At 40.1% G+C, this 23,926-nt stretch overlaps 1 protein-coding gene across 4 annotated transcripts in view; it reads right to left on the bottom strand.

Moving 5' to 3' along the window:
• Positions 1 to 23,926, bottom strand: part of epha7 (eph receptor A7) — a 252,404-nt gene that overhangs the window by 24,353 nt on the left and 204,125 nt on the right. Inside the window, exons 8-14 of one of the 4 annotated variants that reach the window (XM_055635837.1) lie at positions 19,329 to 19,437; positions 18,156 to 18,197; positions 15,648 to 15,703; positions 9,085 to 9,210; positions 6,254 to 6,439; positions 3,077 to 3,138; positions 1,473 to 1,682 (exon numbers count right to left, since the gene is read on the bottom strand). In XM_055635837.1, the coding sequence (XP_055491812.1) occupies positions 1,473 to 1,682; positions 3,077 to 3,138; positions 6,254 to 6,439; positions 9,085 to 9,210; positions 15,648 to 15,703; positions 18,156 to 18,197; positions 19,329 to 19,437 (791 nt within the window). Of the gene's footprint in view, positions 1 to 1,472; positions 1,683 to 3,076; positions 3,139 to 6,253; positions 6,440 to 9,084; positions 9,211 to 15,647; positions 15,704 to 18,155; positions 18,198 to 19,283; positions 19,438 to 23,926 lie in introns of all 4 variants that reach the window. The other 3 variants (XM_055635835.1, XM_055635836.1, XM_055635838.1) reach the window with 3 other exon arrangements.

Genomic DNA, 23,926 nt, shown 5'->3' on the forward strand with positions numbered 1-23,926 from the left:
TTGTTGTGTGGACAAAGATATTATCGCTGCCATATAGAAAAAACGGATTTTGATATCTGTAAAAAAGGGAATCAGGTGATTGATAAAGCAGTCACTACACTACGGTTTAACAAAAATCGGCTTGGTTTGTCTCCTCGGGTAGTCTTGAAATTGCCTGTGATTTTGTAACCTCCATGTGTTTTAGACTTTGATCATCTCTGTTGTATAAATGGGAAGTTATGATTGTTTGGGCACGTATTAAATCTTGCTGAAGGGAGTTTTAGTCCATCATAATTTATTGAGAAGGTGGATCAGGTGTCAGAGGCAGAGGTTCTGATCTGAAATAGACTGAGTGAACTCAATTTCAGTGTGTGCACACATGTATAGGATGACAGATACCTAGAGGAGCGTTATAAGCCAGTGATACATTAAGTGATTCCGATGACATGACAGTCCGTGAGTAGGACAATTTGTGAATGTCATTTCATTGTACATTTACAAGCACAAACAAAGGACCAAACTTGTGAATGAACCCTGGTTTACAATTAGGAGCATTTTTAAAAATTGTATCTTTCTAATTTAAACCCTTTGGCAAAAGAAGGAAAAACTTTTGATTTTTGTTCACAATGTAGAGCAAAGAAGAGTAAGTTTAAACATTCACTGAAAAATTACTCACTCCTAGCCTGAGGCAGCTTTCATGCTCTATGCCATGAGTAAAGTCATTTTTAAATAGTTACATTGCCAGAATTTCAATTACCCGAGGCTAACTTTAGTACAAAGAGTTTGATATGGCACCAAGTTTGGGAAGTGTAACTACTCGGAAACACACATGTGTTGTATCCTTTATAATGCACATAAGGTTAAGGTAAACTACTGAGTGTATCTTTGATAACGGAGGCATTACAGAACAGTTTACTGAACATGGCCTTACACAGTTGAGGAAGATCATTGAAAGACACATCTGAAAATAGTTTAAAGAGGGTTTTGATGCTGCCAGAGGCACAGTAAATAATTTACTGTGGATGATGCAATATGCTGTGCGTTCTGAGATTCATGCACAGGTACCCGTTTGGAGTGGATACATACATTTGAGAGGGTAGGATCAAATGCTTAGATGTAAAGGTGAAGCTAATGAGAGTAATGGCTCAGTGGGCTTCTCTATGAAAATGGGAACTTTTCCATTAATTTGCTTTTGCAAAGATTAGAAATCTGGGTACAGCATCTACTATGGTGTTGTTGTCAGATTTTTCCAGTCAATTTTATCTCTAATGCCTTCCTAGTTTAAAAAATAATCAGTCTGCAGAAAGATCCCTGCCGCTCCCCATTAAAACTATTCCCAACCACAGCTGCTATTTTTGAACAAATTACAAAGACTCTGAGCTGCAAGCATAACGATATTTTGCTGAACGTGAGCAAACATTGAACTTTGAGCTGGGAGAACATGCAGCAATGTGGAAAATGCACTGTAAAATGAGCTGACACGTTTAACTCACTGTGGTAGTGTAGACAGCCTCTGGGTCATCTTCCACAATCCTTGAGAGGCCAAAGTCAGAAACTTTGCAGACAAGATTGCTATTGACCAGAATGTTGCGAGCTGCCAGATCTCTGTGCACGTAGCCCATGTCGGCGAGATACCTCATCCCAGCTGCTATCCCACGCAGCATTCCAACTAGCTGAATCACTGTGAACTGCCCGTCATGTTTCTAGTGAGGCAAAACAATGACTAATGTAACATTTCAGGAAAGATGTCCCTGCTCAGTATTTAATTCATTGTATTAAGCCTCAATTTCAATATCGTTTGATAAAATTCAGCAATAATGCAGAAAATAGAACAACCCACATCAGTAGGCCTTTATTTCCAAACTTAGACATGCAGCTTGGCTCATCAGCAGTAGATCAAATTCCCAATCATCTAACCCAGAGATCTTTGCCCCCATCCCATTAGTTATGATTGTTCAGCAAATGGCTTGAGCAGTGCAAATGGATGAGTACTTTGAATCCATGAATATTATGGGTCAAACAAAACTCGCAACAATTTTTTTTTGGCAACCTAGATTGCCGCGAAGAAGACTCGTCAACCCTATTTTAAACCAAAGGTGATCGGAAGGTTTTATAGAAAGATACTTATTTACTTCTTCCTTGATAAAACTGCTTGAAGGTTAAATTGTTGAAGTTGACAAAGTATTTCAAAATGGCACAGTTTGAATGGATGTAAATCAGCTGGTCATAGATGTGCTGCTATTGCAACTTCTGAAAAAACGAATGTCCTTAGGGTAGACATTTATACTTGATTGATAGTGTTGAATAAACATTGTGGAACTAGCTGACCATTGTATCTGCTTCCAAATTGTGTTTCACTGTCGTCAACAGAATCAAATTGTCTTCAAACTCTGGGACGTAGGAATCAGTTCCCCCACCCGCCACCGGATCCTCATCTTTCGGACACAGACCTCAATCAGTGAAGATAGTTGAGTACACCCTCTTCAACAATAACTCTCAACACCAGTGCCCTGCAAGGATGCCCTCTCAGTCCCCTACTACATTCCATTGACAGTCATGACTATATGGCTACAATATGCTACAATGCCAAGATCTATTCTGCACTTTGCATCTTCCCCTATGCTCTATCTAGTGTAGTTGTGTTTGAACATTACATCTATGTGTGGTATATCTGATCTGTTTGGAGAGCATGCAGGTTTTTCACTGTACCTCGGTACATGTGGCAATGAAAACCTAAATTTCAGAAGTGGAGTTAGCTGTGATACTGCTGATCTATTGCAAGTTCAGTGTGCAAGACCGTAGGTGAATTTCTACCTCGATGCATTCTATTCTATTACCACAGAAAGGCTTGTAAATATTTTAACAAGTGAGCAAGAACAGCATTTAAATTTAAATTTTAATGTAACCAGCTGAAGCTTATGGAAAATGGTACCAATTTAGTTGTTACATTTTTATATAAATTGGTACAAACAGAATTTGAGTCCATTCTGATATTAAAAAAAACTATTATATGCTTCAAGATGATGCAAAATATTTGTCCATTTTCTATTACATGCCTTTGCAACAATGTGTAAAGTCTGTTTGTTTTGTCACTTACCCGGAGAAATGCATCCAGCGATCCATTCTCCATGTATTCGATTACAATCATAATTGGTTTACCTGCAGAAATAAAGCAAGCTTACTGTAAATGACAAGTTCCTCTGGGTGATCGCATAAGGTTTCTCGTTTGATACATTTGATACTTTTTAGAGCACTTGGCAAAGCTTGCTGCTGCTGCTGCCGGGAACTGTCTGAAATCCAGGTTGTTTATTAAGTAGCACTTAAGATCTGAGAAATGTGTTGATATAATCACACGTGAAGGGAGAAGGATTTCTGAAATGACTGATATTGTATGTTCTATGGTTCTGCAAGGCAAATCAAAGCCACAATTCTACCCCTTTGTTCCACTGAAGGGAGAGAAAGTAATATTTTAAAACTAGTTTTGCAGGTATTACACACGTACACTGGACTGGATTGGGTTGACTGTAAAGCAATCATGTCCTGGACTTTGCTTGGTGAGGTGATTGTGGAGGCAGGAGGATGACTGTTAAATTGAAAATCAAAATAATTTCAGATCCTGGGAATATGAAACAAACAGAAACTGCAGAAAACAAAACAGAAACTGGAGAAAACACTCCAGGCTCGAAGGGCCAAATGGTCTCCTCCTGCATTTATTTTCTAAAACCTCAGCAAGTCAGACAGCAGCAGGGGGAGATAAACTGTTAACTTTTCAGGTCTGCGACCCTTCTCCGTTTCATTCCTAATGAAAGGGTACAGACTTGAAACTATTGTAATGGGAGAATGGGTTTTTCATTGCTGGCAACATTCTGAAAAAAGATGGAATAGATGGATTTAGATGTGTATTGTATATTTGAAGCTAATATGAATAGAAGACTTTAAACGCAGTGTTAAAAGTACCACACCTTGCTAAGTGTACCAAACTGCAGGCTACATCTGGCCAGTAATGGGGTAACATTATATTATAAATAAGCATTAATATCAATACTTAATGGGATTACAGAAGTCTATGATAGCCTCTTTAATCTTTTAGCACCTAGAATCTCAAATCTTTGTTACTTCTGGCATGCTCTCCATCACACTCTCAGTTTTTATTAGTCTGTTCTCATCCAGTGCTATTGTTTAAATTGAAATGCTCTGCAAATGCTCAGGGTGATACTTCAATGTGCGTATATCTCTTAAGATGGTACTGTTGAATGAACAGCATGCTGAAGTCAGGGTATTGTGCTGCAAGTCAGGATATGGTGCATCAATTTATTCAAAGAGAACTAGGCAGCATGATTACTGGGTAACAGAAATTAGAAGCAGGAGAAGAACACTGTGCTCTTTAAATGTACCCCGACGTTCAATATGACCACAGCTGATCTGCTCTAGACCCCGTCACTTCTTCTGTGATGGTTCCTTGTAACTTCAAATTCCTTCATCTATCAAAAACGTATTTTGTTCCCTTTAAAAAAAAAAACCCAATGATCCACCCTCCACAATCCACTGGAATAGACAATTCCAAGCACTCACCACTCTCTGCAAGAAGTGGTAACCATGCATTTCAGCTTTAAATAACTTCCCATTAATCTTGAAACTATGTGCCCTCATTTGAGACTCTCCCACAAGTGGAAGCATCTCTACATCTGGTCCCCTAGGATCTTCTGTGTTTCAATAATATCATACCTCATTTCTCTTAACTCCAACAAATATAGATCTCTTTTATTTCACTGTTTGTGAAGGACAACCTCTCATTCATGAATTGGTCAAGTGAATCTGTGGATTTCTGCCAAAGCCTATCCTTCCTTAAATAAGTGGACCAAAACTGCATACATTACGTTAGATGTGGCCCCATCAGAGTACAACTGTAATAATACTTGCATATAATTCTAAACTCCAACAGTCTTGCAATAAAGACCATTGTGCCACTTGCCTTCCAAACTACTTGTTGCGCCAGCATGCTAATTGTTTGTGATTCATACATAAACATATTTGGGGACTCTTAATGTAATCAAACCTAATCAACATGGTTTTATGAAAGGTAAATCTTGTTTGAATTTGCAGGTGTTAGAGAATGTAACAAGCAGATCAATGGAGAACCTGTATATAGAGTCAAACATAGGGAAACAGGCCCAACCAGCCCATGCCAACCAATATGCCCCATCTATACTAGTCCCACATGCCCACATTTGGGCCATTTTACCTTTCCTATCCTCGTACTTATCCAAATGTCTTTTAAATGTTATAACAGTACCTGCCTCAACTCCCTCCTCTAGCATCTCATTCCATATACCCGCCACCCTCTGTGTTAAAACGTTGCTCCTCAGGTTCCTATTAATTATTTTCCCTCACCTTAAACCTCTGTCCTCTGGTTCTTGTTTCCCCTACTCTGGGTAACAGACTCTGCATTCACCCCATCTATTCCCCTCATGCTCTTATACAGGTGTTATAAGATCACCCCTCAGCCTCCTGCTTTCCGAGGAATATACTCCTAGCCTGCCCAACCTCTCCCTACAGCTCAACCCCTCAAAGTTCTAGAAACATCCTCGTAAATCTTCTCTGCACTCATTCTAGCTTAACAATATCCTTCCTATAGCAGGGTGACCAAATATGCACACTGCAGTACTCCAAACGTGACCTCACCAACGTCTTGCCTGATGAACTCAAATCCAAAACGTATACTAACTTGGCAAAAACACTTAAATGTAAAATATGACAGGTGATATAGAAAAATAAAATTGGACTGGGAAAATGCAAGGTTCTCTTCTGAAAGTGAAGAAAGGAAAGTACTTCAGATCTAACCATGAAGTAAACAGAAAATATGAAGATGCCTCTCGATTCAACCTAATTAAGTTTGTTCCAGGGATAAGGGATTACAATCATGTGGACACAATGGAGAACCCAGGGTGATTCTCGTTAGAACCGCAGTGGAACTTTGCTCGATGTGATTAAAATTGTGAAGGGTTAATATTCAGGAAAACAAAGAAATATCATTTCCCAAGGCTGAATAGTTGATGAAAAGATTTGTTTGGAAGAAAAGTAACAGCACATGTGCAGTATTAGGAGTTGGAGTGTTTGCTTGTTTGGTTGCTGGAAACCAAACCATTTGCTGCTTTCTGGAGGGAATTAGTCAAGATTTGAGGGAGAAAAGACCTATTGGAAAGCAAAAGAGTAGTGCTAACTGGATTGAACCTTGAAAGATCCGGTGCTGAATTAATGGACAAATGACTCTTACCCCTGGTAACGACTCCTTCCAAGTGAACGACATTGGGGTGATCAAACTGTCCCATGATGCTTGCCTCACAGAGGAAGTCCCTTCGCTGTTTCTCGGTGAAGCCTACTTTCAATGTTTTAATTGCAACTGGTATATCCCTTTTTCCAGGCAGCTTCAGCCGACCACTGCACACCTCTCCAAACTCACCTGTGGAGCAAAAGGGATGCCTTAATTCAGAGTGAAGTTCCACAGGATAAAATGTACATGTCCTCTCCCCTTTGCCACAGAAATGCAGTTGTTATCCATGTTTGAACAGGGCAAAAGATGCTTGCAGATCCACAGCAGCTGGCAAATCCATACTGCCCACATCCCAAATGCTCAATTATATGGACAGGGTGGATATGTCATACTTCCATAAACTAGAGTGAACCTTTCCTGTTGATTAGGTCATCCAGATATTACCTTTAATTAATTGAGAATTTAAGCTTGTATTTATTTCAAGCTCAATAGCTTCAGAAGTTATTCATGCCTAATGGCTTTGGCTTAATAAAATGGAGATGAAATTCAAAATGCTATATTATCTGGAGGAACCTCCTTCTTAATCTTTAATATCTAAAATGAGTTTTTTCCCTAGTTAATGTATCATTTTCAGCAGCATTAGAGGATGGCAATGCTAAAATGTGCTTACAAGCAGTTGCATAAATTTAATGCATAGAAAAGAACTGCAAATGCCAATTTAAATCAAAGGTAGACACAAAATGCTGGAGTAATTCAACGGGACAGGCAGCATCTCTGGAGAGAAGGAACGGGTGACGTTTAGAGTTGAGACCCTTCTTCAGATGTCCTGACCCGAAATGTCACCCATTCCTGCTCTCCGGAGATGCTGCCTGTCCCGCTGAGTTACTCCAGCATTTTGTGTCTACCTTCTTTGCATAGATTTTGTTTAGTTTAGAGATACAGTGCAGAAATATTCTCTTCGGCCACCGAATCTGTGCCGACCAGCGATCCCCGTGTACTAACAGTGTCCTGCACACACTAAGGATAATTGACAATTTTACCAAGCCAATTGAACCACAAATCTGTACATCTTTGGAGTGTGGGAGTAAATCGGAGCACATGGACAAAACCCACACAGGTCATGGGGAAAACGTACAAACTCCGTACAGACAGCCCCATAGTTAGAATTGAACCCAGGTCGATCTGGGTGCTAGTTAAGGTTGCAGTTAACCATAGGCAGGCAGGCATAAACTGATATTTCTTGCACTGTGCAAAGGACGTCTGGTTAGCAGCCTTGTTTGGAAATAGACAGAGTGGCCTCATTGTTAACTGACATACAGCATAATTTATTATTTCCAAACTTGAGCCTTCACTTTGCTTCCATTTCTATTCAGGGCCAATGTTAAGGGTATAACTGTGATATACGAGTAGTGACACTTTCAAAACAAAAATAAATTTTAACCCCATCAAAGAGCCCAACCTATAAAACTGACCCAGATTGTAAATGTTGAACTATTTCTGCACAGGGGTATATTATTAATGATTTGTGAGAACACATATTCAAGGCCTTACTGTCTCCAAAAATAGGGGCAATTTTTGAATTTCTCCTAAGCCAGTGCTGAGAGGCACAATTGTTGGAGAATCGGTCCTCATATATAATCTTCTGTTGAGCTGCAGTCTCCAAGTGAATGTCATGTTGCAGGTTACCAATTAGGGAGGGTGATGCATCTCTCCCTACACTTAATCCAGCAGCATTGGAGGATACAACTATATCTCTAAACTAAACGTGTTTCCCTTCAGTGGCATCATGAGGTCTCGGTCCCCAGCACCTGTTGAATATGTAGTCACAGCTCTCCCTTAGTGGGGAATTTCTACAAGATATGTATGTGAAATGTTAACCCCATGCAAAAGGCAAAAGACATGAATGCAATCTTGCCCCAGTAGTAACAAGGCTTTCCTATTTGGAAATTTGCTTTCTCCTTTAATAATAAGTTTAAATATTTTAGCAGAAAGGATTTTTTTGCAAAATACTGATCTTTAAACTAAGATCAAAATTCTGCAAAAAAAATCATCTTTATGCTAAAATATGAGATACTGTGTGGAAACAACCCCTTTGGCCCACAGAGTCAACGCCAAGCAGCGATCACCTGTACACTAGTTCTATGCTACACACTATTGACAATTTACAGGATCCAATTAACCTACAAGTCTTTGGAATGTGGGAGGAAACTGGAGCACATGGAGAAAATCCACGTGGTCACAGGGAGAATGTCCAAACTCCACAAAAAACAGTCTCCAGGGTCAGGATCGCACCATAGTCTCTGACGCTGCAAGGCAGTAGTAACTCTACTGCTGCGCCACTGTGCCATCCTGTATTAAATGTCGCCACATCTCCACTTCAATTAGAAATGCGGAAAACATATATAAGTAAAACAGAAGTCTGATGGAATGCACTATTCGCAGTTTATTGGCTACTTTGAGGTAAGTTACTAGCAATAGGCCTGTCTAATGCAGTGCGATATGTGTCCAAAAATAACGAGTTAATTCTGCTTTCAGAACAGGAATAGATCAAAATATAAGATAGGGAGGTGCAGTTAATATTTCTGAGGCAATGATTATTGGGCTCATGGTACTCCCCCCCCCCCCCCCCAAAAGGTATTCTATATTTGATCTCTTATAAGGTGCAGGCGAGAAGAAGCCTCAATCTTGTCTTTTGACATCTGTTGAATCACAGCTCAAAATTATAAATATCATTTATCTCTCATGCTCTGAGATACAGTCCTGTCACATAAGATTCATGGCTTCCAATATTACTTAAGTGGAATAGTTCAATAACCCATCAGTTATAGACTCACCTGCTCCAATCACTCTTTCGATCTTAATGCAGGAAGCATCTAGTTCCTTGGCAAACTGATGAACTGCCCGGTTAGGATCCTCGTAGGTTTCCGGATCGATGTATGTTCTTGAACCTGGCAATTTAACTGGGGTAAAGTGAGGGAAGATTGATTGTGATGAATTGCAATGTCACGTGATGGAACAAAACTACATTTCGCTCTAGATTTGCACCAATTCAGTCCATTCGGTGACAAGGAATGGCTGAAAAATGATTCTGTTAATCAAGCATTAAAATCAGATGAACTGATCAGAAAGCACTAAAACCAGGATGACTGATGAGATGCATTATCAGTAGCCAGAGGATTTGTGCATTTAAAGGTGCCGACATGACATTTATTCAATTCCTAGCTGACTTTCTGGAGACAGTTTGAGTTTTAATGCATCCAGCACCTTCAAGGTCGGCTGCAGGAGGTGCCCGCGGGACACAAAGATGGCCGGACGAGGAGAGGAGAGGGACGTTGGTTCACAGGAACTGCTTAGTACACCGGGCATGGACTGACCGGACTTTGAATAATGGCGCCAATATTGGTGGCGCCTGCACGTGTACTTCACTGGAGCTAAAAGGCTTGACTTAGATGGCCATTACAAATCAACCAATTGAATTTCATATTTACAACAGTAATTACATTTTGTTTAGACCGAAAGGTCTAAATGACAATAAAGGAATCTAATCTAATTTAATCTAAAATATCACTATGCAGAACAAGTGAATTTGCATCTTGTGACTATTGCAAAATCTTAATGTGAAACACGCAGTGTCTTTTTATTTCAACTCTCCAGTATACACATTTAAAAAAAAATCTCTGTATCAGTTTTCATACCAGCATTGGATCTAATATGTATCAACTTTCATTCAGAACTCACATTGAAGACAATAATTCCCCAGTTAATTTTCCCTTACATGCTATAAATAACCAGCTGTTATCTAGAATTAGTATTTTATTCCGGTCTTGAAGCACATGCAGGGTTCCAATGCCCCTAAATAAAAGGTATTTGTCAGAATAATTATCCCTGCACATGGTAGTCAAAATTAATGTTTTTTCATGATAAAAGAAATAACTGTAAAATATGCCCAACAATGGATATCCCAAATTTAATCCCTGTGTTGTCCTAATCTCAGTTATTGTAGCAGGAGTATTACTACAGTGCTCAGCATTCATTGGTGTGGGGGAGGGAAAAATTAGTTCCCTGATCATAACTCTAATAATTCCTGTGATGGGTAGATTCCTGTAACTGTCATGAGGCAGGTTTGGGTTCAGTTATGATGCCCACACCCATGAAATAATCATTGGAAAACCTCATAAACAATAGCTAGTTTGTCTTGGAAGCAAACACAAATGAATGGCAAACACAAGGAACTGCAAATGCTGGAATCATGAGCAAAACACAAAGTGCAAGAATAACTTAGTGGGTCAGGCAAAAACTTTAGAGAGAATGGACAGGTGACATTTTGGGTCCAGACCCTTAATGAATGGCAAGAAGTTTGGGAGGAGAGAAATAAATTGACTTGCTTTTCAGTTGTGGTCACTAAGTACTTGATAGTTAGGGTGATTGATGGAAATTATAAAAGCCCAGAGTGGAGAAGGCCTCATGGAGCATGAAAATCTTCTGACCTTGTCCGGAATTAAGAAGGATGAAGGGGTTTAGAGAGAATGCCTACAATTGATACATAAGGAAACATCCATACTGTTACAAACAAGGGCACACACAGGCAGCAGAAGCAATTTAGAAATCAATTTGGAAATTGTTTAAATGAAAACATTGTTGTGGACTGGGTTGCAATTCATTGACTTTTAAAACATAAAATGCCCAATAAATGTGATAATTACAGAAATTGGCAGCTTTGCTGGGTGCCTCTAGGATATAACATAAAACTGGAAAATATTTTTTTTTAAAACAGGATGAGAAGTACTCCAACAGAAGTCAAATGGTTTTACAATTCCATAAGCTCAAGAACATTTATTGCTCCACTGGATTGAGTGCAGAGAGGTTTATAGCTGAAATAAAAATCCATTTTGCACAATGCATTACTTTCAAGCCAAGTTTGTGAAAATTACAGTGACTGCATGTCAATTGATTCCCCCTGTTCTCATTTACAGTTGGTTTATCTATTCCCAAGGTTGCTGCTGAATTAGATATGGATATCTTATCCAAATCTGGGCAGCAATGTCAATGAAAAATAGGGTCTTTAAATGGAGTTTATTACTCCATTTATAGATCTACCTGATGTCAACTGGCTGACCATTTTTCCTACAATATTGTATACTGGCTAAATCTACTAAATCTACTAAAGGCAAACTGTGCTCAATGCAGTCAGATGAGTAAGTTGCCCATTTGTCATGTGCTAGTCATGATTGTAGAATCGGGCTATTGGAGCGATTTGCATAGAAATTCATCTACCGTTGGCAAAGCTAAATTTGCGAAGTACATACATTTAGCACATTACAGTCTGCCTCCAAATTTCATTTCATAGACTTCAATCGAATTTATTTTGCAGATGCAAATGAAAATGAAAATGCCATATTTTATAATGTTTTTAGTGTTGCCAAATCGGAACTCATGTCTTTTGGAGCTACTGACGTCGACAGAGGAGACCAAGATCATCGGGTCTTTAAAAGAAACTGTGAATGCAAAGAGACACTTCCGGGCTAAGCTGGAGGCTCAGGTGGATGCCCGGCGCTGTTGCACACCATCACTTCCTACAAGGTGAAACCAAATAGCTCAAGAGTCAGAGACGTATCACTCCTTTACATGGATAGAACAGCTTTGGAGGGATATGGACCAAGCACAGGCAAGTGGGACTAGTATAGCTGGGACATGTTGGCCGCTGTGAGCAAGTTGGGCCAAAGGGCCTATGTCCACACTATGATTCCTCAACAAGTTCATTGCATTCAATGCAATAATGTACCTTTATGTCCCCTGTGTAACTGAAGCATATCCCCCCCCCCTTATTTTGCATTAGCTTCCCCTCACAATAAATAATATTTTTCCAGCATTCCTAATTACTTGCTGTATCTGCTTCCTAGTCTTTTTATGTATCATGAACTAAGACACCTAAATTCCACTGCATCTCAAACCTCTGCAAACTCTCACCCTCTAATATACATTTATATTTTTTTCTTTCAAAATGGGCAACTTTATAATTTCTTACAATATGTTCTATTAGCAGTTCATTGCACACTCACTTAACCTAGCCACCCATCATGCATATAAAACCACACAGAGCATTCACGTATATATGTCGACTGAAGCACTGCTGATTAATGTTCACAGTCAATCCAATTGAAACAAAGACATAAAATAACCTTTGGACAAGGGTAAAATTGCAAATTATTCTATTTTTAGGATTTTAATGTGTACATCTAAAATAATTTCCTCATCTTTCCTCTGGAGTTCTCACAATTACCGTTAATCTGTGAATTTTAGTAAATGGCTGCTCAGTGTAATTTGTTTCCACATTCTCTTTCAAAACCCTTTTTTTAACACTATTATTAAACTACCCTTTAATTTTTCCTTTTCCAAACAAGCCCAGCTTTTTCTTTAAAGCTTCCCATTAATCAGAAGTTCCCTATCTTTGGTTAGCAATCTGTAAATCCTTGCTCAAGCTGAGGATGAATTCATGGTTTATGATGGGGAACATAAGGTAGGGTTTGGTTCATAGCAGGGATAGTTAGAGAAACAGAAAGAAGCTCCCGATGTCAGCTATTATAGTAAGACTGCCTTAATCTTGCCTTTAAATACAAATATTTCACTGCAAAATAAGGAATCCTGCTCTGTCGTCAAAATTTGAATGGTCACAATCTTAGAATAAAGGGGAGACTGAAACTGAGGTGAGAAAAAACGTTTTCACTCAGAGAGTTGTGAATTTATGGAATTCCCTGCCACAGAGGACAGTGGAGGCCAGGTCGTTGGATGGATTTAACAAGAAAGTTAGATAGAGCTCTAGGGGCTAGTGGAGTCAAGGGATATGAGGAGAAGGCAGACACGGGTTATCGATAGGGGGCGATCAGCCATGATCACAATGAATGGCGGTGCTGGCTCGAAGGGCCGAATGGCCTCCTCCTGCACCTATTTTCTATGTTTCTATTCTCCAACTCTCCAATTCAACATAAGCGAAGAAACCTGTCTTCCCTCAGCTTAATCGCCAACTTCATAGATCAACTACCGTAAATTACCCTCTGCAGTCCGTCTGTCGTTTTTTTTGTTGTTGTCGCGTTTGAATGTTTGAATGTAGTTTAAAGTGCTTTTTTTTTAACTGGGTATGTGTGTGGGGGGCGGGGGGTGGGGAAACTTTTAAAATCTTTCCCCTGCACGGAGAACCCGACCTTTTCCCTGTCGGGTCTCCGTTGTCGTTGGGGCCTAGCACCGTGGAGCGGCCTCCAACCGGAACGACCTGGGGCTCCAGTCGCGGAGCTACGGACTTACCCACCATCGTGGAGCTGGCTGAGTTCGGAGCGGGAGGAGCTGTGGTGGCGCGCGGCTGCGACCCTGGAGATTCGGAGCTCCAACCGCAGGTCTGGTGGACGGTGACACCGGGAGCCCGGGGGTCCCTGCTGGGAGACCGCTTTTTGGGGCTTCCGCAACGGCGACTTCTCCCACCCGAGTTGCGGGGTTGAAAATTACCTGGAGCGGGGCCTTACATCATCGCCCGGTGCAGCCTTAAATGGCCGCGGGACTTGCTAGCGCCCGCCGGGGGCTCCAACACCAAGACTGGAGATTACCTGGAGCGCGGCCTTGCATCACCCGGCGCGGCTTTAATGGCCGCGGGACACTTACCATCGCCCGCCGGGGGCTTTGACTCTGACATCGGGAGGAGAATGAGGAGTGCAGGGGAGAGATAAGACTTTGCCTTCCATCACAGTGAGGAGGAGATTCACTGTGATGGATGTTTGTATAAAATGTGTTGTGTCTTGGTTCTTTTTCTTGTGTGTATGACTGCAGAAACCAAATTTTGTTTGAACCTCAATGAGGTTCAAATGATGCACAAATAAATTGTATTGTATTGGTATAGTTCATGGCAAAAAGAAGCAAAGGAGAGTTTATGTACGTGTAAGAGAGTGTATGTTGCAGGGAAAGAAGAAGAATGGGACTAATGGTCGCCTCTTACAGGAAGGATGTAGAGGCTTTGATGACATTTACCAGAATGCTGCTTGGATTAGAGGGTATTAGCTATAAGAAGAGGATGGGCAGACTTGGGTTGTTTTCCCTGGAGCATCAGAGACTGTGGGGAGACCTGACAGAAGTAATTAACATCATGAGAGGCATAGGTGGTGTATACAGACAGCATCTTTTTCCTAGGGTGGAAGTGTCAAAGATTAGATGCATAGCTTTAAGGAGAGAGGGGCAACATTTAAAGGAGACGTGCTGGGCAAGTCATTTTTACACAGGGTGGTGGGGTTTTGGAACACACTGCCAGGAATGGTGGTGGAAGCAGGTATGATAGTGGCATTTGAGGGGTTGAGGTTGGGCATATGGATATGCATGGAGTGAAGGGATACGGATCACATGCAGATGTAGGAGATTAGTTTAATTTAGTATCACGTTCAACATGAACATTGTGGACTGGAGGACCCACTCCTGCGTTGTACTGTTCTATGTACGTAATGACGCTGCTTCTTTGAGTGCTAGCATGGACCTGATGGGCCATGTGTCCTCCTTCTGTATAATTATAAGAAAATGGCAAGGATAAAGGAAGAACAATATTTGAAGAGCCTAGCATCTGCATCTGGCAGCCTCCTTGTACAACAACAATCAGTTCAAGCCAAAATGTATTCCAGCTCAGTTCTGGAAGGGTTGTTCTGCAACATAAGAACATTGTGTTTCCAGTGTTATTACCTCTGAATTTCAGTTCAATTTCAGCTATGCTCCCTCTTGCCAAATTTACATACCATTTTCAAAAGAAAAAAGCTGTGAAAACTGGAAAGCTGAAATAAAAACAGCATGTACTGGAATATACTACATCGCCTTCAGGAACCATATAACGTGCTTTAAGCATGGACAGTCCATCAATGGTAGTGGATTCAACCTTGAAAATCACCACATCTCTCTGATGTGCTCTTTGTGCATTTTCTTTTTACATGAATATATACCACAATGCAGCTTTAAATGTTGATGGCAGTTAGTGCTGTTTGAACACAGAAATTAATAAACTAATCATTGCAAATTATCAGAAAATTATCCACAAACTAAAAATATATTCATGCCTTCTTTAAACGTCTTCATTTTATACACCATTTAAGTTGAATGTAGTGATTTCAATTTGAGTTTCAAAGTCTCAGACTTAGTGGAAATAATGTAGTTTAATCGCTAAAAATAAAACTCGAACACTTCTCAAACTTTTTTCCACATTACACTAGTTCATTATTTCCACCCTAAGTTATTACAGGGTGTAAAGGTGAAACGGTTGGGAAGCAGGGGGAGAGGAAATATAAAATATTATAGAGTAAGGGTTTCAGAGAATAAAGGTGATTTGGAAAAAGGCCCATTTTTTTCTTCACATTAGAGGCTTAATTAGGACACTTACAGTGGAAATAGAGCTCCTCATCCCCTTCTTGTTCTGCTTTGCTGTAGCCACAGTGTCTGAATAAGAAAATGAGACAACTCATCAAAGTTAGTACAGCTTCGATATGCTTTGCTTTGACTGGCTAATATAGATGCCTGCATTTGTTACAGGTCTAAATGATTGGATTCGCTGTTCAGCAAAAAATTTAGCATAAACTGCACCTCGACTGTAGATGTTCATAGTCAATTTTAGACAGTATGCCTCGATCTTTATTCATGCATGGTTGCATAATACTTTTTTTTGTTCATGTTCATCTTGAAGATACTATCCTAGCGTTAAAAGCCTTTGTATTGTATGTTTATTTTAGAGTGAAATTCAGCCTAGAAAAGGTTGATGAAAGATGGTAGTAGATGAGCTGCTCATTTCATGTTGTGCATAATTTAACTCCCTGATGAGGTCAGTCAGAAAGAAATTCAGGAGGCATTAAAGGGGGGATCAATCTACAATCCTCTACATCTGCCAAAGCTGAGTTTCATTCTTTTTATATCCGTTTTTGTACTTCATTGTTGGGAGCATTATATTGTGCATTAGTGTGCAGTTGGCTCTGTTTAGTATACAATTGTGCAAAATAGATTATTTTGTGTGTAAGCTGTGTGATAGTGTTTTATGATTATACTGTGACCCAGGCAAGGGAGGCATTCTGCAAGCATTGCATATATTTGAACGGTGCAATGTTTTGTAGTTGTAATACATACTGATTTATATATATATTAGTGTACAATGTGGAGCATGACACTATGCTAGGTTGGGACATAGAAAATCTGAGTTACAATTTAAATTGTCTTTGCTTCCCAGAAATGCACCTCTGGTCAGTAGCATTCAAGAGCAGCACAGTGGTGCAGCGGTAGACTTGCTGCCTTACAGCACCAGAGATCTGGGTTTGATGCTAACTACAGGTGCTGTCTGTACAGAAGTTGTACATTCTCCTTGTGACCTCGTGGATTTTCTCCAGGCAATCCGGTTTCCTTCCACAATCCAAGACATAGAGGTTTGTAGGTTAATTGGCTTTGGTTAAAAATAGTTAATTGTCGCTAGTGTGTGTAAGATATTGCTAGTGTATAGGGTGATCACTAGTTGTCGCAGACTCGTTGGGCCGAAGGGCATGTTTCCACGATGTGTCTTTAAAGTTGTTAAACATGTAACTTGGTTGGGACAACACTATATCACAGTGAATGTTATGAATCTTTAAATCAAAGCAAAACACTCTGTCACTACCAAATAATGCAGTTACCACTGCAGACAGATGACAGACTGATGAATGAATTTCAACATATACATGTTATTTGAAGCAATAACTGCAATATATCTGGGTATTTCAAAATATATTAAACAAAATAAAATTCCCCATATGTACATTTTCCAGCATTTAAACAAGCAGAGTAAATATCTTGTGGACCTAAACCTGATATTGGACACCAGTTGAAAATATTTCCATGGTCCTAGGTCATTGGAGTGCATTGCACTGCAGGGTCCTCTGCTGAGAGGCCAGATCCCATTGGTATGGACAAGTGCAGTCCAGGGCTTCTCCCAACACAAGTGACCGGCTGCACTGACATAATGGCTTTGACAGCTGGTGAGATCACATATCCAAAGGTTCAGCAGTTGTCAAAATTTCATTGTTCACAAATGTTCAAAGCCTTATAGGAACTGTTTCAAATAATAATAAAACTGAGAGTGCAATAAATATTATAAAGAAACTATGATTGAAAACAGGAAAACTTTCAATCAAGTTATTCCAACTATTGTAGCAAAAGCCAAATTTTCCCATTAATTTCAATCGGCTCACGCAGGGTTAACCTGACATGGGATCAGTGGGCAGATTTTGCAACCTGAGATCTGGGAAATCTCTCTGTGTATTCGTGTCTCTGATGGACTCTGACACATTTGGCAACAAGTGTCTTGCAACTAATGTCCTGCAAAGCACATGGTCACTCAGGAGCCTTTGATGGTATCAGGAATTATGGGGAGAAGGCAGGAGAATGGCGTTGAGAGGGAAAGATAGGTCAGCCATGATTGAATGGCAGAGTAGACTTGATGGGCCGAATGGACCAAATCTGCTCCAAAAACATCACGTTATTGGCTCATCTTTCAACAGATGCATGTGGAGCTTCTAGAGGTTTGACCCCATCAATTTTACTGAGTTACTAATGTATTATTTTTTTCCACCCTTGTAAATCCTCAGGAAGTGTTAACTTTACCATTAGAAAGTGACGTTCTTAATTTATGATAGATGATTGCCCATATACCAAAAAAGTGTATTTACTCTGTATACATGTGGGGCAATTGTCCACAAATCAGAAAGAACTGGAAATGTGTCTTGGCAGGGAGTATTCCTGACACCAGACATCCCAGATTTCTCCTTTGCACCATTCAGCCAGTGTTCTGCTCTGTTTCTCCAATGTCATTTCTGATACCGTGCCAAGCAATTAGCAAAGGAAGGAAAGTACAACAACAGCAACAACGACTTACATTTCTATTGCTCTCCTCACGTAAGGAAAACATCTCAGAATGCTTCACACGATGGAAGAAAGATGAACATCAAGCAGGAGAAAAAGGGAAACAGTAGTTTAGGGGTGAGGGCCCAAAGCATGGCGGGTATTTTTTTTAGATGGCATTTTAAAAGACATGGAAACAGGTGCCAAGATAAAGGGTTCTCAGGTGATGGAGCAGAGGTCGGTGGCACAGAGATGTCAGTGACGGAGCGGATGGCTTTGTTTTGTCTCAAATGTGAGATGAATGAAACTTCAACTTCTTCAAGTTTCATTACTAGTTAAAATAGTTGATGTTCAAAGCAGAATCAAAGAAAGAAAGTGTGTAGGAAGGCACTGCAGATGCTGGTTTAAACTGAAGCTAGACACAAAATGCTGGAGTAACTCAACGGGACAGGCAGCATTTCTGAAGAAATGGAATGGGTGACATCTGAAGAAGGGTCTCGACCGAAAACATCACCCATTCTGCCTCTCCAGAGATGCTGTCCCGCAGAGTTCCTCCAGCATTTTGTGTCTATTTTAAAGAAAGTCTTTGATTTACAGAGCACTGCAAAATATCTCAAAGCTGAGGGAGAATAAGTACAGGTGAATGTTTCTAGACTTTGCGTGGAACTAGATTCTGTGCTTGCGGGAAATGTTACCAAGGGTTTGCACATCTATGACATGAAGTACAAAGAAAACAGAAGCAAGGATGGAATCCTGAGATACACCTGTGGTAACCGTGCAATATGACATGAGAAATTAATGGAAGAGATAAAATTATTCAGACTTGAATTAAAAGGTATGAAAACCATGCAACAAAACTGATTTGCAGAGGACAAATGTCATATACGATAAAACATTGAATGAACTGAAGGTGTATTGGATTAATCAATGGTTTATCGTTTGCATTTGTATCACACCAATGATTATAAACATCACTATTCCACCTGACCGCCTGTTATTCTATATAGCTGACTTTACTTTCCCCTATTGCAGCAAAATTGCTGAAGGTTTGAGGATCCCATATATTCTGCACTGCTTTGTATAGACAGCAATTACACACGTTGCAGCCCTCCCCTCTCCCGCAACTGGATGCACTGTTACTGTGTACACCACGATCACGTACCCCTCAAGTGTGTGACCCGGCTCGGCATGTTCCTTAGTTCCATACCTTCGTCCAATAATGAAGCCAAACACCATGAAGACCAGAATGATGGTCCCTGCCACAGCGACCACAGCGATGATAATGACAGGATTCTGCTCAGTGGAAGCAGCAGTAGCTAGTAACAGAATGTAAAGAATTTAAAATCAACATCAGCCGAGATCAAAACAGAGCAGCGTGTCCAAAAAAATATTGAGAGCGTGAGAAATCTCCGGACAAATAAATGCGCTGAAGTATTTAAAATGACACAGTGCAGTCAATTTAGCTTTGCTCATGAAAGAATGCAGTTTTTTAAAAACTGCTAGGAAATCTAGCTGAAGAATCTACATTCGGGTCACAAACACCTCGTGTTCTTTCCAGATCTACAACACCTTACCCATATTTAAACACATTTCTATTGTATGTTGAAATCTGCAATATTGTTGAGATAGTTGACCAGGGGAACAAGGAAATTGTGTGTGGTAGTATTCCACATACATCACACAAAGATCTGAAGGATGCTCAATCTTGTACACCAACCTTCTTTAATACAATCATGCCATTCCAATTGATCTGCTTAATTGGTTTATGGGAGACTGAAGTAGGCTGAGGTTTGATGTGCTGCAATCACGTTCTTAACTATGTTGGTAAAATGATGCAAATATCTCTATATTACTAAAACTCTCATCTTGTTTGTTTGTCCGATTGTTTGCCCGGTTTGTATTTGTGTAAAAACGGTACACGATAGCACTACAAATTTGGGTCCACCTTACTCACCATTGTCCTGTGACATAAATTTAACAAGTTTAGTTCAGACTGAAAGTATATTTTACGTTATTGACGTTTAAAATTAAAAAAAAACAGCACCCCCACTTGCCCAGCCCCCACTTGCCGTCTTTACTTGATAGGCGTCACAAAGGACATCCCACAGGTCCTCTGCGCGCCTTGACAGGCATCACAAAGGAAACCCCATGGGTCCTCAGTGCAGCCTTTGCACAATTTCAGACTGTCATCTTTTTTTCCTTTTACAAAAGCGACCCGATGGCTCCACGGGAAAGTTTCCTTCTATTATAATTTCTGCCTCCCGGGCTCTGGGCTGGGGTTGGAGCCGGTGCGGGGACTGGGGGGGCGGGAAGAGTCCGCGCCGGGTAACCTTGGCCACTTCCTCCCCCAGCTCCAGGACTCTCGATCCCCCCGACAGCCTCCGCTCCAAGCACTCCCACTCCCCCTCCCTCCGCTCCATGAAGCTTGACCCCCCAGACAGCCCCCGCCTCAAGCCTTCCCCCTGCTCCAGTTAAACCCCCCACTGTGACAGCCCCCGCATCAAGCTCTCCCCTGGCTCCCGGACGCTCCCACCCCACCCCCGCCTCAAGTTCAACTTCATCGCTGCCTTCTGGAGAAAACGGGGCTGGCGGTGGTTTACATCGAGATCCTGGGGAGAGGAGGAGGGAGAGAGTGCTGGAGGTTGAGGGGGAATGAAGGATAGGCGTAGGAAGAGGGATGGCGAGGTGCAGTTGGGGGAGGGTTGCTGTGACTCACGTCACAATGGGGATCTCTGGCATCACAACGTGAACCCCTCAGCGGCACCTGCGCAGTTGGGGGCAATGGGTGAGTGGTGGAGTATTACGTTGGGGGAACAGGACCCAATGGGTCCCACTTGGTCTAGAATTTTTTAAAGAGGAATCTACATATAAATCTGATACTATGAGTGAATAAAATGGTGTTGAATTGCCACATTTAAATCTGATACTGTATCATAAATTTGCATAATTTTATCTGCAAAATTAGAAACGTGACTGCAGAACATCAAACCTCAGCCCACTTCAGTCACCTATAAAGGAGTTAAACAGATCATCTGAAATGGCATCATTTTTAAGCTTGCATAACCAAAGAATGGAAACAAACTCTTTTTATTGGATTGCTTACACTTACATTTAGTTGATCATTATAAATGTGCTATTTTAAAACTTTCATTTCCTTTGATCAGATTAACCGATGTAGACTGCCATAAGTACAAACTCAGGGTTAATAACATAGTTGCATGTTTAAGCAATTCAACTGACATTGTTCAAAATGTGCTTTACAGAAAATCTATATTCTATACCCAACATTATATATTTTCAACTGTAACCTATAGGTGAAAAAAAGTAGGTCAACACAATTTTGGTGCGTAAAAAAGTGAGTATGCTCTTATTTGGGGAGATGGTTATAAGCAACCGATTAACATCCTCAGGGAAGGTAAATGGAAAGAGACATAAGCAAAATTATAGAACAAATTATTTTGACCACTGGAATTCAACTCTTTATTTAAATACTTATATTCATATATTCTGAGCAGACTAAAATTATATGGATGAAGCACAATTCCATCTTGTCCACTTAATAATATCACAGTGAATGTAAATAACCAGGATGTACAGACATCAGTTTAAAGATTCTTTAATTTCAACTGTGAGAGAACTAATACTGATTTTTTGGGATGACATACGTGTAGACACTTTTGCTGACAAATGCTAACACACTTAGTGCTCTGTGGAGCTTTGACAACAGTGCAGCAGGCATCTGTTTATTTATAGCTGAAATAAATCTGAGTGAGTAGTGTCAATTTCATGTATTGAATTCAATTTAGTTATCAGTACAATGGCTCCATGTTTATAGTGCAATGACAATTAAATAAATTCTCTTTTACACCAGTATAATAAAGAGATATTCACAGATTACATGCATGCTGTTTCACTTAAAACAATTGCAATTGTGGACATGGAATTATCCAGTCTGCTGCTAATTCTATCCATCAAAACTAGGTCGAACTGCAGTTGCTGAATAATTCTAGCTGCAGCAAAATTTGGGATCTATTCCAACATGATGCAAATTGTGCCAGCTAGCCATTTAATTGTGAAAACCTACCATGTGGATTTAAAGCTTCAAGCTTGGATAAAATGATGTGTTTATACCTTTAACTATTTGTCACCGATACTGAATTCTTAAATATCCAGCTCTGCATTTAGTTTGATTCAAGGCATAGAATGACTGTTGGAGAGTAATGAAATACAGCACTTTACATAAGCTAAGCAATTATACCAATGTTATCTCATTAAGAAAATCTAAGCTGGTTGGAAAGTTAATAATACGTCTATGTGTAAGTGCAGTGAAATACTAGAAGGGAGGGCATCAATTCAATCTTAAGGTATCTTGAAGTCCCAAATGGAATGACCCCAACAGTACAGGTAAAGATTGAGCTTGAGGCAAGATTAGAAATTTACACAGTTAATCTACTTAGTTGGTGGGCGATTGAAGGTGCCCATGAGAATGTAGTAATGAGAACTTCAGCAGGAGTCAATTGCACATGTTTGGCAACCAGAATTGACCAATATTTAACCATTTCTCATCATGCTCTGTACAATTCAAATGTTCCCAGTGATTTTGATTTTATTATTCACCACAGATTTCATCTATTTAAACATGAGTATTAAGCATGTCCTGTAAAAATGAGATGATCAATTATATAATTATCACAAAATTGTAATCTAATTCAGAGACTGGCTGTAAAAATTCACAAGAATGTCAGTTATGACCTGAATGGCGATGCACGTTTGCGGAGCCTCGGGGGCGATTCAATTCATTGTTTTATGTGCTGGTGCAAAATAATAAAAAGTAATTTTTTAGAACAATATGGGTCATGCAATAAATAATTTAGAAATGATTTGACAGATAAAACAGCCTTGAATTCATGCCTATCATCTTTGGAAATATTTTGTTCACATTAACTATTGTGTATTACCATGGGTATTATTTCTAGATCCTTGTGGCTATTCATGATTATCAGAAACACATTGTCCAGTGACTGTGATATGACATAAGTATATTTATCAAACAATAATGTTCCAATTGTAGGAATTTAAATTGGCATTTATCATACAATCAGCATACAATTAACATCTTATAGTGCAGCTAATATGTAACTGTGCTACCAGCCTGTATCAGGAAATATGGCATATATATTATAGGACTGAATGGATAATGTAAAAGTCAATTAACTGTAACGTTACTGGTCAGATCACACATTCAGTGTACACTAAAAGCAGCAGTATCCATCATGTAACAACATTATCAGCATCACCTGGAAAGGCAGAGTACTAATCAGAGATTGCCAGCATGGCTTTATCAGGGGCAGATCCTGCCTGGCCAAAATTATTGAATATTTTGAAGAGGTGAAATAAATGTATTGATGAGGGCAATGACAATAAACAATAGACCATAAGTGCAGGAGTAGGCCATTCAACCCTTCGAGCCAGCACCATCATTCACTGTGATCATGGCTGATCATCTACAATCAGTAGCCCGTTCCTGCCTCCTCCCCATATTCCTTGACTCTGCTATCTTTAAGAGGTCTATATACGGTAGATGTGTTTTTTTTAGTAAGACCTTTGACAAGATCTCACAAAGAAGACTAGTCCAAAACATTAGGACCTATGGGATGAAGGGCAAGTTGGTAAATTGCATCCACAATTGGCTTGGCAGTAAGAGACAGAACACTGCTGCAAGGTTGTTTTTACGATTGGATGTCTGGGATTAGAAGTTCATCAGTGATCAAAGCCCAGACTCTTATTGTTTGCAATTTCTCTGAT

This window comes from Leucoraja erinacea, chromosome 5 (genome assembly GCF_028641065.1).
Source record: "Leucoraja erinacea ecotype New England chromosome 5, Leri_hhj_1, whole genome shotgun sequence".
NCBI classification, from domain to species: Eukaryota; Metazoa; Chordata; class Chondrichthyes; order Rajiformes; family Rajidae; genus Leucoraja; species Leucoraja erinaceus.